This window comes from Physeter macrocephalus, chromosome 21, assembly GCF_002837175.3.
Source record: "Physeter macrocephalus isolate SW-GA chromosome 21, ASM283717v5, whole genome shotgun sequence".
In the NCBI taxonomy this organism is placed as follows: Eukaryota; Metazoa; Chordata; class Mammalia; order Artiodactyla; family Physeteridae; genus Physeter; species Physeter macrocephalus.
In genome coordinates, this window is record NC_041234.1 from 53,171,091 (window position 1) to 53,188,651 (window position 17,561).

A 17,561-nucleotide genomic window follows, 5' to 3' on the forward strand; every position below is an offset into this window, starting at 1 on the left:
TTTGATTGCCTCTCTATAATGCAGATATGCCCTGAACTCCAAAAATATGATCAGTTTCACCCAATCTTTCAATATTAAAAAGAGAATATAAATGATAAACCTACCTGAGCTAAGAACCTATATACATACACAGGTTTAGTTTGTCCAAAGCGATAAACTCTGAATATACTCTGGATGTCATAAGATGGATTCCAAGAAGCATCAAATATAATCACTCGATTAGCAGCTACCAGATTAATTCCAAGAGATCCTGCTTTGGTTGAAATGATAAACAAGCGCCCTCTGAAAATGAAAATACAAAATAAATGTTTAGTAATGAGTGCTACACAGATAACTTATTTATGATATGACTTTTTTATTCTAAGGCAGTTTTCTGAACAATCAAGAGTTCAGAGAATTCATTACTCACTCACTGAAAAAAAGACACGTCAAAGGACTCGGGTTGATAATTTACATGCACAAGAAGAATCTTACTGCGGTAAAACGAAATAGTCTGATTTAGGAATAAAGACAAATATGGAAACCACATGTTTAAAATGTATTCAAGGTATTTATAGATACCTCAGTAAATGTAGAAAATTTATGTACAACTCAAAAAAATATATTGTGTTCAGTACTGTTACGAGCACTAACTACATCAAAATAAAGGTCACTGCCCAAGGAGCTGAGTGTAGTAGCAATGACTGATATGCAATTACAATATAATGTAATAAATGTAAGAAGAGAAGTTAGATAGATGCTAGGTACTGAGGTAAGAAAAATATGATCAAGTAGACAGAGGTCTCCAGGAAGAATGTATTCAAGAAAAAAAAAGAACTGATAGATTACCTGCTATGTTGGAACACAAGAATTTATATTTCTTGTTTTTTTAACATCATTATTGGAATATAATTGCTTTACAAAGTTGTGTTAGTTGCTGCTGTATAACAAAGTGAATCAGCTAAATGTACACATATATCTCCATATCCCCTCCCTCTTGCGTCTCCCTCCCACCCTCCCTATCCCACTCCTCTAAGTGGTCACAAAGCACCAAGGTGATCTCCTGGGGCTATACAGCTGCTTCCCACTAGCTATCTATTTTACATTTGGTAGTGTATATATGTCAATGCCACTCTCTCACTTGTCTCAGCTTACCCTTCCCCCTCCCTGTGTCCTCAAGTCCATTCTCTACATCTGCGTCTTTATTCCTGCCCTGTCACTAAGTTCATCAGTACTGTTTTCTAGATTCCATATATACATCTTAGCATACAGTATTTGTTTTTCTCTTTCTGACTTACTTCATTCTATGTGAAAGACTCTAGATCACTTCACCTCATTATAAATAACTCAATTTTGTTTCTTTATTTGGCTGAGTAATATTCCATTGTATATATGTGCCACATCTTCTTTATCCATTCATCTGTCGATGGGCATTTATGTTGCTTCCATGTCCTGGCTACTGTAAACAGCGCTGCAATGAACATTGTGGTACATGACTCTTTTTGAATTATGGTTTTCTCAGGGTATATGCCCAGTAATGGGATTGCTGGGTCAAACAGTAGTTCTATTTTTAGTTTCTTAAGGAACCTCCATGCTGTTCTCCATGGCTGTATCAATTTACATTCCCACCAACAGTGCAAGAGGGTTCTCTTTTCTCCACACCCTCTCTAGCATTTACTGTTTGTAGATTTTTTGATGATGGTCATTCTGACTGGTGTGAGGTGATACCTCGTTGTAGTTTTGACTTGCATTTCTCTAATGATTAGTGATGTTGAGCATCCTTTCATGTGTTTGTTGGTCATCTGTATATCTTCTCTGGAGAAATGGCTATTTAGGTCTTCTGCCCATTTTTGGATTGGGCTGTTTGTTTTTTTGATATTGAGCTGTGTAAGCTGCTTATAAATTTTGGAGATTAGTCATTTGTCAGTTGCTTCATTTGCAAATATTTTCTCCCATTCTGAGGGTTGTCTTTTGGTCTTGTTTATGGTTTCCTTTGCTGTGCAAAGATTTTAAGTTTCATTAGGTCCCATTTGTTTATTTTCATTTTTATTTCCATGTCTCTAGGAGGTGGGTCAAAAAGGATCTTGAATTGATTTATGTCATACAGTGTTCTGCCTATGTTTTCCCCTAAGAGTTTTATAGTGTCTGGCCTTACATTTAGCTCTTTAATCCACTGTGAGTTTAACTTTTGTGTATGGTGATAGGAAGTGTTCTAATTTCATTCTTTTACATGTAGCTGTCCAGTTTTCCAAAAACCACTTATTGAAGAGGCTGTCTTTTCTCCATTGTATATTCTGGCCTCCTTTATCAAAGATAAGGTGACCATATGTGCATGGGTTTATCTCTGGGCTTTCTATCCTGTTCCATTGATCTATATGTCTGTTTTTGTGCCAGTACCATACTGTCGTGATTACTATAGCTTTGTAGTATAGCCTGAAGTCAGGGAGCCTGATTCCTCGAGCTCCGTTTCTCTTTCTCAAGATTGTTTTGGCTATTCGGTGTCTTTTGTGTTTCCATACAAATTGTGAAATTTTTTGTTCTAGTTCTGTGAAAAATGCCATTGGTAGTCTGATAGGGATTGCACTGAATCTGTACCTTGCTTTGGATTATATAGCCATTTTCGCAATGTTGATTCTTCCAATCGAAGAACATGGTATATCTCTCCATCTGTTTGTATCATCTTTAATTTCTTTCATCAGTGTCTTATAGTTTTCTGCTACAGGTCTTTTTTCTCCTTAGGTAGATTTATTCCTAGGTATTTTATTCTTTTTGTTGCAATGGTAAATGGGAATGTTTCCTTAATTTCGCTTTCAGATTTTTCATCATTAATGTATAGGAATGCGAGAGATTTCTGTGCATTAATTTTGTATCCTGCTACTTTACCAAATTCGTTTATTAGCTCTAGTAGTTTTCTGGTAGCATCTTTAGGATTCTCTATGTATAGTATCATGTCATCCGCAAACAGTGACAGTTTTACTTCTTCTTTTCCAGTTTGGATTCCTTTTATTTTTGTTTCTTCTCTGATCGCTATGGCTAAAGCTTCTAAATCTATGCTGAATAACAGTAGTGAAAGTGCACAACCTTCTCCTGTTCCTGATCTTAGTGGAAATGGTTTCAGTTTTTCACCATTGAGAACGATATTGGCTCTGGGTCTGTCATACATGGCCTTTACTATCTTGAGGTAAGATCCCTCCTATGCCTACTTTCTGGAGAGTTTTTATCATAAATGCATGTTGAATTTTGTAGAAAGCTTTCTCTGCATCTATTGAGATGATCATATGGTTTTTAGCCTTCAATTTGTTAATATGGTGTATCACAATGATTGATTTGCATACACTGTAGAAACCCCACTTGATCATGGTGTATGATCTTTTTAATGTACTGCTGGATTCTGTTTGCTAGTACTTTGTTGAGGATTTTTGCATCTATGTGCATCAGTGATATTGGCCTGTAGTTTTCTTTCTTTGTGACATCTTTGCCTGGTGTTGGTATCAGGGTGATGATGGCCTCCTTGAATGAGTTTGGGACTGTTCCTCCCTCTGCTATATTTTGGAAGAGTTTGAAAAGGATAGGTGTTAGCTCTTCTCTAAATGTTTGAGAGAATTCACCTGTGAAGCCATCTGGTCCTGGGCTTCTGTTTGTTGAAAGATTTTTAATCACAGTCTCAATTTCAGTGCTTGTGATTGGTCTGTTTATATTTCTTATTTCTCCTTGGTTCAGTCTCAGAAGGTTGTGCTTTCCTAAGAATTTGTCTGTTTCTTCCAGGTGGTCCGTTTTATTGGCGTATAGTGCTTGCAGTAATCTCTCATGATCCTTTGTATTTCTGCAGTGTCACTGTGACTTCTCCTTTTCACTTCTAATTCTGTTGATTTGAGTCTTCTCCCTTTTTTTCTTGACGAGTCTGGCTAATGATCTGTCAATTTGTTTACCTTCTCAAACAAACTAGGTTTTAGTTTTACTGATCTTTGCTGTCGTTTCCTTCATTTCTTTTTCATTTATTTCTGATCTGAACTTTATGATTTCTTTCCTTCTGCTAAGTTTGGGGTTTTTTTGTTCTTCTTTCTCTACTTGCTGTAGGTGTAAGGTTAGGTTGTTTGAGATGTTTCTTGAGGTAGGATTGTATTGCTATACACTTCCCTCTTAGAACTGCTTTTGCTGCATCCCATAGGTGTTGGGTCATCGTGTTTTCATTGTCATTTGTTTCTAGTTATTTTTTGATTTCTTATTGATTTTTTCAGTGATCTCTTCTTGGCTATTTAGTAGTGTACTGTTTAGCTTCCAGGTGTTTGTATTTTTTACAGCGTTTTTCCTATAATTGATACCTAGTCTCAGCGTTGTGGTTGGAAAAGATACTTGATACGATTTCAATTTTCTTAAAGTTACCAAGGCTAGATTTGTGCCCCAAGATATGATCTATCCTGGAGAATGTTCCATGAGCACTTGAGAAGAAAGTGTATTCTATTGTTTTGGGGTGCAATGTCCTATAAATATCAATTAAATCCCTCTTGTTTAATGTATCATTTAAAGCTTGTGTTTTCTTATTGATTTTCATTTTGGATGATCTGTCCATTGGTGAAAGTGGGGTGTTAAAGTCCCCTACTATGATTGTGTTACTGTCAATTTCCCCTTTTATGTCCGTTAGCATTTGCCTTATGCATTGAGGTGCTCGTATGTTGGGTGCATAAATATTTACAATTGTTATATCATCTTCTGGGATTGATCCCTTGATCATTATGTAGTGTCCTTCTTTGTCTCTTGCAGTAGTCTTTATTTTAAAGTCTATTTTGTCTCATATGAGAATTGTTACTCCAGCTTTCTTGTGATTTCCATTTGCATGGAATATCTTTTTCCATTCCTTCATATTCAGTCTGCATGTGTCCCTAGGTCTGAAGTGGGTCTCTTTTAGCCAGCATATATAGGGGTCTTGTTGTTGTATCCATTCAGCCAGTCTGTGTCTTTTGGTGGGAGAATTTAATCCATTTACATTTAAGGTAATTATCGATATGTATGTTCCTATTACCATTTTCTTAATTGTTTTGGGTTTGTTATTGTCCGTTTTTTCCTTCTCGTATGTTTCCTGCTTAGGGAAGTTCCTTTAGCATTTGTTGTAAAGCTGGTTTGGTGGTGCTGAATTCTCTTAGCTTTTGCTTGTCTGTAAAGGTTTTAATTTCTCTGTCAAATCTGAATGAGACCCTTGCTGGGTAGAGTAATCGTGGTTTTAGGTTTTTCCCTTTCATCACTTTAAATATGTCCTGCCACTCCTTTCTGGATTGCAGAGTTTCTGCTGAAAGATCAGCTGTTAACCTTACAGGTATTCCCATTTATGTTATTTGTTGCTTTTCCCTTGCTGCTTTTAATATTTTTTAGTATTTTTTCTTTGTATTTAATTTTTGATAGTTTAATATGTGTCTTGGTGTGTTTCTCCTTGGATTTATCCTGTATGGGACTCCCTGCACTTCCTGGACTTGTCTATTTCCTTTCCCATATTAGGGAAGTTTTCAACTATAATCTCTCCAAATTCTTTTCATTCTTTTTTCTTTTTTTCTTTTAAAATGTATTTATTTCTGGCTGCATCAGGTCTTCATTGCAGTGTGTGGGCTTCTCATTGAGGTGGCTTCTCTTGTTGTGGAGCACGGGCTCTAGGCACGCAGGTTTCAGTATTCGTGCCTTGTGGGCTCTAGAGCGCAGGCTCAATAGTTGTGGCACATGGGCTTAGTTGCTCCGTGGCATGTGGGATCTTCCCAGCCTAGGGCTCGAACCCATGTCCCCTGCATCGGCAGGCGGACTCTCAACCACTGTGCCACCAGGGAAGCCCCCAGCAGGTGGATTCTTAACTGCTGCACCACAAGCGAAGCCCCATTCATTTTTTCTTTATTCTGCTCTGCAGTAGTTATTACCATTATTTTATCTTCCAGGTCACTTATCTGTTCTTCTGCCTCAGTTATTCTGCTATTGATTCCTTCTAGAGAGTTTTTAATTTCATTTATTGTGTTGTTCATCACTGTTTATCTGCTCTTTAGTTCTTCTAGGTCCTTGTTAAACGTTTCTTGTATTTTCTCCATTCTCTTTCCAAGATTTTGGCTCACCTTTACTATCATTACTCTGAATTCTTTTTCAGGTAGACTGCCTATTTCCTCTTCATTTGTTTGGGCTGGTGGGTTTTTACCTTGCTCCTTCACCTGCTGCATATTTCTCTGTCATCTCATTTTGCTTAACTTACTGTGTTGGGGTCTCCTTTTTGAAGGCTGCAGGTTCATTGTTCCTGTTGTTTTTGGTGTCTGCCCCCAGTGGCTACAGTTGGTTCAGTGGCTTGTGTAGGCTGCCTGGTGGAGGGGACTGGTGTCTGTGTTCTGGTGGATGAGGCTGGATCTTGTCTTTCTTGTGGGCAGGACTGCATCCGGTGGTGTGTTTTGGGGTGTCTGTGACCTTATTATGATTTTAGGCAGCCTCTCTGCTAATGCGTGGGGTTGTGTTCCTGTCTCGCTAGTTATTTGGCATGGGGTGTCCAGCACGGGAGCTTGCTGGTCATTGAGTGGAGCTGGGTCTTAGAGTTGAGATGGACATCTCTCGGAGAGCTCTCACCGATTCATATTATGTGGGGCTGGGTGGTCTCTGGTGGTCCAATGATCTGAACTTGGTTCTCCCACCTCAGAGGCACAGGCCTGACACCCAGCCGGAGCACCAAGACCCTGTCAGCCACACAGCGATTTTCTCTTTTCCTTTCTGCTTTGTCTAGTTTCACTTGTTCGTAGAGTGTGGTGTGCAGAAGCCTTGCGCTGGGTGCTACAGACCAGAGTTCCTAGTGTGAAAATCTGAACAGAAGTTCTTAATTTTAATGAAGCTCACCTTATCAATCTTTCCTTTTATGGTTAGCAGTTTGTATGCCCTGTTTATGAAAAATTTCTCACTACAAATCAGGAAAATACTCCATGCTGCTGCCCTCTAAAACCTTTATGTTTTAGCTTCAACATTGACATCTATGAACTACTGTGAATTAGTTATCAGGAAAATACAGATTAAGAGTATGAAGCCTTACTGCTACGTATCTATGACAATGGCTTAAGAAAACAGACATCATCAAGTGATAATGAGGACAGATAACAAATGAAACAGGTACTCTACTAGCTGGAGTGCAAATTGGTACAACCATTTTAGAAAAATGTTTTGGCAGTATAAGCTAAAGCTGAATACACACATACCTATTATGTAGCAATCCCACTTCTAGACATACGTAGACAACACAAGCACATGCATATGTTTACTCTAAGACAAAAATAATTCTTTTAAAGTGTAATCTTTGGACTTCCAATTCTGGAAAGATGGAATAGACATGCTGTTCCCTATTCCTCACCATAAGTACAGCTAAAATGCCTGGATATTATATATAAAGTGAACGTAAGATTTTTCTGAAAAGTGAGGAGAAGGAAGCATACTGGCTTGGGACCTAAGGCACAACATGGCAGTGAGTTCCATAGGCTTTCTTTTTGCCTCATATATCCCAGACTGAGTGTTGAAGAGCCCAGCAATCTGGAAATATCAGTGGGTGCTGTCAAAATAAATCTCCAAGAAAAGTCTGCTCTCTCTAGCAAAAGGACCAAACAAGGGGCAGACTAGTAAGATAGAGATCTTGAAAACAACAACCGTTTGACTCTAGTCAAATGGTACAGAAAAAATGCAGGGTACCTCCACCCCTGTCACTAAAGGCTGAGTGGGAATCCCAAACTTCTACCCTCGTGTAGTTGTAACAAGGCATATTGCCAGACAGTGCTGTTAGATAAGTTTGAGTTAACAAAGTCCTCCTACCAGCCCAGTAGTGTCAGAGAAGACCACACAGGGAACCAGGATATCCACCCCCACCCAGTGGTTATAAGAAAAACCCTCCCCCCCCACTACTGGGTTAGTATCAAAGGAGGTCTAGTGGAGAACCAGGAGTTATAACACAACCCATACAGAAGAACAAAATGGAAATTTTAGAACTGAAAAGTACAGTAACAAAAAACTCAATAGATAGGCTCAACAGTAGAATGTAGAGAAGATTCAATGAACTTTGAAAACAGGAGAACAGAAATGACCCAATCTGAATAACAGAAACCAAAAAAAAAAAAAAAAAAAAAAGAAAGAACAGAGACTCTGGGACCTACAGAACTATAATAAAGATCTAACAGTCTTGTCATCAGAGTCCTAAAAGGAGAAGAGAAAAAGAGAACGGGCTATAAAGGTATTCAAAGAAATAACAGCTGAAAATTACCAAAATTTAGCAAGAAACACAAACCTAGAAATTTAAGAAGCTGAATGAAACACAAACAACATAAAACCAAAGAAATCCATGTCAGGACACAACATAGTCAAACTTTTAAAAACTAATATAAAGAAAAACTCTTGAAAGAAGTGAGAGAGAAACAAGACCTTAATGACAGGAGAAAAAGCCAATTTGAAAAATAGCAGGTTTTTAAAAAATTAAAATATATCTGACATAATAACTTTGTGTAAAATTAAGGTATACAACATGTTAATTTGATACATTTATATATTGTAATATGATTGCCATTGTAGTGACAACTAGATTCCGAGGTTACATAATTATTTCTTTTTAGTGGTTGGAATAATTAAGTTCTAGCCTCTTAGCAAGTTTGATGATTATAATAAAATATTCTCTGTATCACTAATTGGTTCAGCCACTATGGAAAACAACATGGAGGTTCCTCAAAAAATTAAAAATAGAACTACCACATTATCTAGCAATTCCACTTCTGGGTATATATGCAAAAGAAATTAATACAGGATGTCAAAGAAATATCTGCACAGTCGTGTTTACTGCAGCATTATTCACAACAGCCAAGATATCAAAACAACCTAAGTGCCCATCAGTGGATGAATGAATAAAAAAGATGTGGGATATATATACAATGGAATATTATTCAGCCAAGAGGGATATCTTGCCATATGTGACAACAGATAAACCTTGAGTACATTATGCTAAGTGAGATAAGTGAGACAAAGACAGGACTTTATGCTATCACTTACATGTAGAATCTAAAAAAGCCAAACTTGTAAAAATAGCCAATTTTAAGAAATCATGGAGGCTAGGAGGAAGTGGCACAACATTTTTCAAGTGCTAAAAGAAGAGAACTGCCAACTCAGAATTCTATACTCAGTTAAGATATTCTTAAAAAATGATGGGAAAATCAATAAATTCTCAAATGAGGGTACTCAGAAAATTTGTTGCCAGTACATCTGCCCTAAAAGAATGGCTAAAGGAAGTTCTCTTCTTTAAAAAAAAAAGGAATTTATAAAAGAAATATGAAACATTAGGAAGGAGGAAACAAAAATGGAAACAACAAAAATTATGAGTGGGGCTTCCCTGGTGGCGCAGTGGTTGAGAGTCCGCCTGCCGATGCAGGGCACACGGGTTCCTGCCCAGGTCCGGGAAGATCCCACATGCTGCGGAGCGGCTGGGCCCGTGAGCCATGGCCGATGAGCCTGCGCGTCCGGAGCCTGTGCTCCGCAACGGGAGAGGCCACAACAGTGAGAGGCCCGCATACCAAAAAAAAAAAAAAAAATTATGAGTGAATAAAATAGATTTTCCTTCTCTTAAGTTTTCTAAATTATACTTGATGGTTGAAGAAAAAATTATTATGGTTCCTAATGTGGTAATCTATTTATGTAAAGAAAACATTTAAGACAATTATAAATGAGGGAGAGAAAGGGACAAAAAGGAGCAAAGGTTTCTTACACTTCAATCAAAATGGTAAAATGATGACACCAGTAGACTGTGATCAGTTATGTACGTATAATAGTTAGAGCAACCACTGTAAAAGTTATACAAAGATACACTAAAAATCACTATAGAGGAATCAAAATGGAATTCCAAAAATTGTAAAAGTAACCCACAGGAAGGGTAGGAAAAGAAATCAGAAGCAAAAGAAAACAGAATGAAAGAGAACAAACTGAACAAAAACTAAAATGGCAGCCTCAAGCTCTGTATTAAATGCACATGGTTGTACACCTGAAACTAATATAATGTTATATGCCAATTATACCTCAGTAAAAAAAAAAATTGTAAATGGTCTATATGCACCATTTAAAAGAAAGAGATTAACAGAATGGGTAAAAAAAAATAACACAATCATACGCTGTCTACAAGAAACTCACTTCAAATAAAACAAAATAGGTAGGCTGAAAGTAAAAGGATGAAAAAAGATATAACAAGTAAACATCAATCAAAATAAAGCAGGAGTGGCTATATTAGCATGAAATAAAGTATGTTTCAGACCAAAGAAAATTACAAGTAATAGTGAGGGACATAAATGTGTATACAGTAAACAACAGAGCTGAAAATATGAGAAGTAAAAACCTTGAGAAACAGACAAATCCACAATTATAGTTGGAGGTTTCAAACCTCCTCTCTCAAAAATCAATAACCAACTAGACATAAAGAAGAATACAACAACCCCATTAAATAACAGGATCTGATTAACATTTATAGGAAACTCTGGTCAACAACTGCAAAAAATACATTCTTTTCAAGGGCCCATGTATGATATACCAAGATGTTCTGTATCTTGATCCATTAAACAAAACACAACAAAGTTAAAAACTGAAATCATACAGAGAATATTCTCTGAACAGAACTTAATCAAACTAGAAATCAATAACAAAAATAATAGAAATCTTCAAATGCTTGGAAATTAAACAGCATACTTCTAGCTATGACTCAAAATGGAAGTCTCAAAAGAAAAAATACACTGAACTGAATGGAAATGAAAATAAAACACATCAAAATTTGTATGACAGCTAAAGCAGTGCTGAAAGGGAAATTTACAGCACTAAATGCTTATATTAGAAAAGAGGAAAAGTCTTAAATGAGTAATTTAAGGTTCCACCTCAAGGAAGTAGAAAATGATGAGCAAACTAAGTCAAAACAAGATGAAACTGAAAACAGAAAGAAAATATAGAGAAAATCAATTAAATAAAAAGCTGGTTCTTTGAAAAGATCAATAAAATTGACAAACCTCTAGCAAGACTGACAAAAACAAGAGAATACACAATTACCAATACCATGAATGAAACAGAAGCTATCACTATAGATCCTAAAGACATCAAAAGAATAATAAGGGAATGCTATGAACAGTTCTATACATAAATTTGAAATGAACCAATTCCTCAAAAAGCACAAACTACCACAACTCATTCAATATGAAATAGATAATTTGAATAGTCCTATAACAATTAAGGAAATTGAATTAATGATTTAAAACTCACAAAAAAGAAAAGAAATTTCCAAGGCCTGAAAGTTTCACTGGCAAATTCTACCAAAAATTTAAGATTAATTAACACAAATTCTACACATCTCTTTCAGAAAACAGAAGGGGGAACACTTCTCAACACATTTTATGAGGCCAATACCATTGTGATACCAAAATTAGACAAAGACAGTATAAAAACAACCGGATACAGACCAATATCTCATAAATATTCCCCAACAAAATATCAGCAAATAGAAGCCAGCGTTATATAAAAATAATTATACATCATGACGAAATGGGTTTTATTCCAGGGATGCAAGGCTGTTCAGCTTGAAAATCAAGCTATGTAATATACCATGTTAACAGGCTAAAGAAAAAAAATATATATTAAATGAGAAAGAAAAAGCATGTGACAAAATTATACACCCATTCATAGTAAAAACTCTTAGCAAACTAGGAATAGAGAAGAATAGTAGGGAACTTCAACTTAATAAAGAGTATCTACAAAAAATCTACAGCTATATCACAGTTATCAACACTGAATGCTCTTCTCTTAAGATCAAGAAGGCAAAGATGTCCACTCTCATCACTGCTATTCAATATGTTACTGAAGTTCTAGCCAGTGCAACAAGGCAAGAAAAGGAAACAAACTACATTCAGATTGGAAAGGAAGAAATAAAACTATCCTTACTTGCAGATGACATAATGGTCTAGTAGAAAATCTCAAGGAATCTATAAAACAATCTCCTAGAACAAATAAGTGAGTTCAGCAAGATCACAGGTAAAACATCAACACAAAAATCAACTGCATTTCTACATACTACCAACGAACATGTGAAAAGTAAAATTAAAAATACAATATCACTTACAATTCCCCAAAAACGAAATATTTAGGTGTAAATCTAACAAAACATATACAGGACTTATATGCTGAAAATTACAAAACAGTGATTAAAAACATCAAAGATCTACATAAACAGAGATACTATGTTCACGAGAGACAATATAGTAAAGATATCAATTCTCCCCAAATTGATGACAGGTGTAATGCAATTTCTAATAATTCTTGCAAGATTTTTATAGATTAGACAAGAGGATTCTAAAATTTATATATAAAGGCAAAGATATTAGACTAGGTAAAACAACTTGGAAAAAGTAGAATAAAGTGGGAGATAGTGACTTGATACTAAGGCCTATTACATAGCTACAATAATCAAGACTATGTGGTAATGGCAGAAGGACAGATATATGGACCAATGGACTAGAACCAAAAAATAAGTACAGACAAATGATTTTTCACAAAAATGCAAAAGCAATTTGGTAGAGAAAGGATGGCTTTTTCAACAAATGGTGCTGGAGCAACTGGACATCCACAGGCAAAAAAAGAAAAAGAAAAGTGAACTCAACCTAAATCTCACGTCTTATACAAAAATTAATTTAAAATGCACCTTATACTTAAATATAAAATGTAAAGCCATAAACCTTTTAGAAGATAACATAGGAGAAAATCTTCAGGACCTAGGGCTTAGGGAACAATTCTTAGACTTGACAACAAAAGCATGACTAAAACAAAAACTGACAAACTAGACTTCACCAAAATTAAAAAGTTTTGCTCTGTGAAAGACCTTGTGAAGGAAATGAAAAGACAACCCATAGACTGGAAGAAAATATTTGCAAACCACATATGACAAATTACTCATACCTAAATTATATAAAGGATTTTCAACATTCAACAATAAAAAAGCAAACAATCCAGTTAGAAAATGGGTAAAAGACGTGAAGAAACATCTCACCAAAGAGCATATACAGATGATAAATAAACACATGAAAAAAATGTTCAAAATAACCAGCCATCAGGGAAATGCAAATTAAGACCACGAGATACCACTACACACCTATAAGAACAGCCAAGATAAAAAACAGTGATAAAATCAAACGTTGGTGAGGATGCAGAGAAACTTGATCTCTCACACTTTACTGAAGGGAAGGTAAAACGGTGCAGCCACTCTGTAAAACAGTTTGGTAGTTTCTTAAAAAATGAAATAATCACTTACCGTGTAAACTAGAAATCGCACTCCTGGGCATCTATCCTAGAGAAATGAAAACTTAGGTCCACACAAAACCTGTACACAATGTTCATAGCAGCTTTATTTGTAATAACCAAACCTGGAAATGAACAAAATGCCCTGCAGTAGACATACAGTTTGTATTATACAAGCTGGTACATCCAATCCATGGAATACGACTATTGTAGTAAAAACGAATGAACTATTGATATACACAACAACTTGAATGAAACTAAAGGGCATTATGCTGAGTGAAAAAAGGCCAACCTCAAATGGTCACATATACTATGATATAATTTATATAACAGTCTTGATATGACAGAATTATAAAGATGAAGAACAAATTAGTTATTGCCAGGAGTTAGGGATTGTGGCAACGTTGGTGGTCAGGATGGGTGTGACTATAAAAGGGCAGAAAGAGAGGAATCTCTGTGGTGATAGAATATTTCTGTACCTTGATTGCAGTCATGCTTACAGGAATCTCTACATATGCGATTTTAAAAAAACATAGATATACACACACATTGAAACAGTGCCAATTTATTGGTTTTGATATCATAGGTAAGATGTAACCATTAGGAGAAATTAGGTGAAAGGGTCACAGTACCTCTCTATACTGTCTTTGTAAGTTCCTTTGACTCTAAATAAAATAAATAAACATATAAATAAATATAAAGTAAAAAAAAAAAAAGGGCCCCGAGGCTGTTAAAACTGCTTCCTCACCACATAAGACAACATTAATATTAGGTCATGATCTTAAAACTTATTTTAATGTGTCTTTCTAACTGGTTAACAATAAAATTATATTTATATTCTATTTCTGAACATTACTGAGTCATGAGAAAACAGAAGATAGGTAGAAAAACAGACATAATCTCTCACATTTGTGAATTTAATCCAGACAAGTTTACAGATTTAGCTACTAAAGAGTAACCCCTCAAATCCATGGAGTGTGTGTGTGTGTGTGTGTGTGTGTGTGTGTGTGTGTGATGTGTGTATGTGTGTGTATACATATATACATGATGAATCTGAATCAGAGACACTTTCTGGCATGCGTTTAGGAGGCTTAATTTGTTAGTGAAAAAGCCAAGCTGACAGCTCAACATCCACATTTCAATGTCGTTCCCTACTAGTTATCAAATATGACTATTATGGGATAAATCATATGCTATATTACGATATTTACAAATCTGGAAAACTGAGCAAGTCAAACGTTTAGATTAAATTTGACAAATTAGACTAGGATAACTCAATAAAATTACTTCTTCACACTCATGCACAAATAATAATTGTTTAAAACATGGCAAACAAAATATAAAAATGTACTTATTCTTTTAAAAGTTATATAATCATTTTTAAAGCAACTTTACTGTACTCAAACAATCCCTTTGTAAGCTCTCCCAGGCTCTACAGATTTTAAATACCTAATAAGAATATACTCCTCCTATGGTCTAGATGGAATTTCCCTAGTTTTAACCCTAGGTGTAGTTCAGGACTCTGTTAGAATTAAAACACGTTTTACACACAAAATATAATACCTTTCACACTTTAGAACATTTATTAAGTCATAACTTAGCCATCTTTTCATTAAACTAACCCCATCTCTTCATCACTTTCTTAAAGGCAATTCTTTTAACGTGTATGTGTGTGTGCAAATGTTTATATGTATGTATACACATAAATTTTTCTCTTCCAAATGCAGTTCAAGTATGTAATTGCTGAGAGTTAAAAGCAACATCAACATCACCTATTATAACACAACCTCCACCTGCAGTTGTTTAAAGTATATTATTCAAATTCTTACAATAAAGAAAGAGATCAAGAATACCTTGTTAACCTTAAGACACTCTAACAGATGTATCACCAAAGATGATATAAAAATGGCCAATAAGCACATAACATGATGCTTGACATCAACTAACATTAGGGAAATGCAAATTAAAATCACATGAGATTCCATTACATACCTATTAGAATGGGTAAATTTTTAAATTTTTAAATATGATAATACCAAGGACGCAGAACAACTGGAACCCTCATACACTGCTGGTGGGAATGCAAAATTGTACAACCACTTTGGAAAACAGTTTGGCAGTTTCCTACAAAGCTAAACATAAGTTTACCACATAACCCGGCAATTGCACTCCTGGATTTTCATTTCCCTTGGATAAATACCTATGGTCACACAAAACTTATACATGAATGTTTAAAGCAGCTTCAATTTTAATTTCAAAACCTGGAAACAATTCCAATGTCTCTCAAATGGAAATGGTTAAACAAACTACTCATTCACACAACGAATACGTCAGTATAATGAAAACAAACCATACATCCATGCAATGGACATATCCATACAATGGAATACTATTCAACAATAAGAAGTAGCAAACTATTGACATATGCAACAATGTGGATGAATCTCAAACGCATTTTGCCATGTAAAAAAAGTGAGACTGAAAAGGCTACAAATTGTATGATTCTATAAGTGAATTTCCTAAGGGGTGATGAAACCATTTTATATCTTGACTACATCTTGCATTTGTCAAAAATTATAGTAGTAGACACTAAAAAGAGTAAATTTTACTATATGTAGATTTAAAATGATTTTTTAAAAACTATCTATACATTCAGAAATGCTTCCTACCTCACATTAGTTTCATCATTAAATTCTTCAGCCCATTTTTTCCTTGATTGAGCAGTTGTAGAACCATCTAAACGGTAATAGTCTATGTTTCGGAGCCACTTCCCTTCACCTGAAAATTCAACAAGAAAAGAAAAAAGAGACATATATTGTTATCCTAGTACTAAAAGATTTTCTTCCTTGCTTGCCATTTAAAAGCTGGTCATAGGCCTTCCCTGGTGGCACAGTGGTTAGGAATCTGCCTGCCAATGCAGGGGACATGGGTTCGAGCCCTGGTCCGGGAAGATCCCACATGCCACAGAGAAACTAAGTCCGTGCACCACAACTCCTGAGCCAGCGCTCCAGAGCCCATGAGCCACAACTCCTGAAGCCCGGGTGCCTAGAGCCCATGCTATGCAAGAAGAGAAGCCACCTCAATGAGAAGCCCGTGCACCACAACAAAGAGTAGCCCCCGCTCACCACACATCACCTATTATAACACAACCTCCACCTGCAGTTGTTTAAAGTATATTATTCAAATTCTTACAATAAAGAAAGAGATCAAGAATACCTTGTTAACCTTAAGACACTCTAACAGATGTATCACCAAAGATGATATAAAAATGGCCAATAAGCACATAACATGATGCTTGACATCAACTAACATTAGGGAAATGCAAATTAAAATCACATGAGATTCCATTACATACCTATTAGAATGGGTAAATTTTTAAATTTTTAAATATGATAATACCAAGGACGCAGAACAACTGGAACCCTCATACACTGCTGGTGGGAATGCAAAATTGTACAACCACTTTGGAAAACAGTTTGGCAGTTTCCTACAAAGCTAAACATAAGTTTACCACATAACCCGGCAATTGCACTCCTGGATTTTCATTTCCCTTGGATAAATACCTATGGTCACACAAAACTTATACATGAATGTTTAAAGCAGCTTCAATTTTAATTTCAAAACCTGGAAACAATTCCAATGTCTCTCAAATGGAAATGGTTAAACAAACTACTCATTCACACAACGAATACGTCAGTATAATGAAAACAAACCATACATCCATGCAATGGACATATCCATACAATGGAATACTATTCAACAATAAGAAGTAGCAAACTATTGACATATGCAACAATGTGGATGAATCTCAAACGCATTTTGCCATGTAAAAAAAGTGAGACTGAAAAGGCTACAAATTGTATGATTCTATAAGTGAATTTCCTAAGGGGTGATGAAACCATTTTATATCTTGACTACATCTTGCATTTGTCAAAAATTATAGTAGTAGACACTAAAAAGAGTAAATTTTACTATATGTAGATTTAAAATGATTTTTTAAAAACTATCTATACATTCAGAAATGCTTCCTACCTCACATTAGTTTCATCATTAAATTCTTCAGCCCATTTTTTCCTTGATTGAGCAGTTGTAGAACCATCTAAACGGTAATAGTCTATGTTTCGGAGCCACTTCCCTTCACCTGAAAATTCAACAAGAAAAGAAAAAAGAGACATATATTGTTATCCTAGTACTAAAAGATTTTCTTCCTTGCTTGCCATTTAAAAGCTGGTCATAGGCCTTCCCTGGTGGCACAGTGGTTAGGAATCTGCCTGCCAATGCAGGGGACATGGGTT

General features: G+C 35.6%; 1 protein-coding gene across 9 annotated transcripts in view; it reads right to left on the minus strand.

Annotated features, from left to right (window-relative positions):
- The window catches only part of ATRX (ATRX chromatin remodeler), a 253,134-nt gene that overhangs the window by 37,499 nt on the left and 198,074 nt on the right, over nucleotides 1-17,561 (minus strand). For 8 of the 9 annotated variants that reach the window (XM_024129534.3, XM_024129541.3, XM_055081890.1 and 5 more), the window contains one exon: nucleotides 17,283-17,407. In XM_024129534.3, coding sequence (XP_023985302.2) covers nucleotides 17,295-17,407 — 113 coding nt within the window. In that variant the 3' untranslated portion in view covers nucleotides 17,283-17,294. Of the gene's footprint in view, nucleotides 1-104; nucleotides 283-17,282; nucleotides 17,408-17,561 lie in introns of those variants that run through there. The other variant, XM_024129533.3, reaches the window with a different exon arrangement.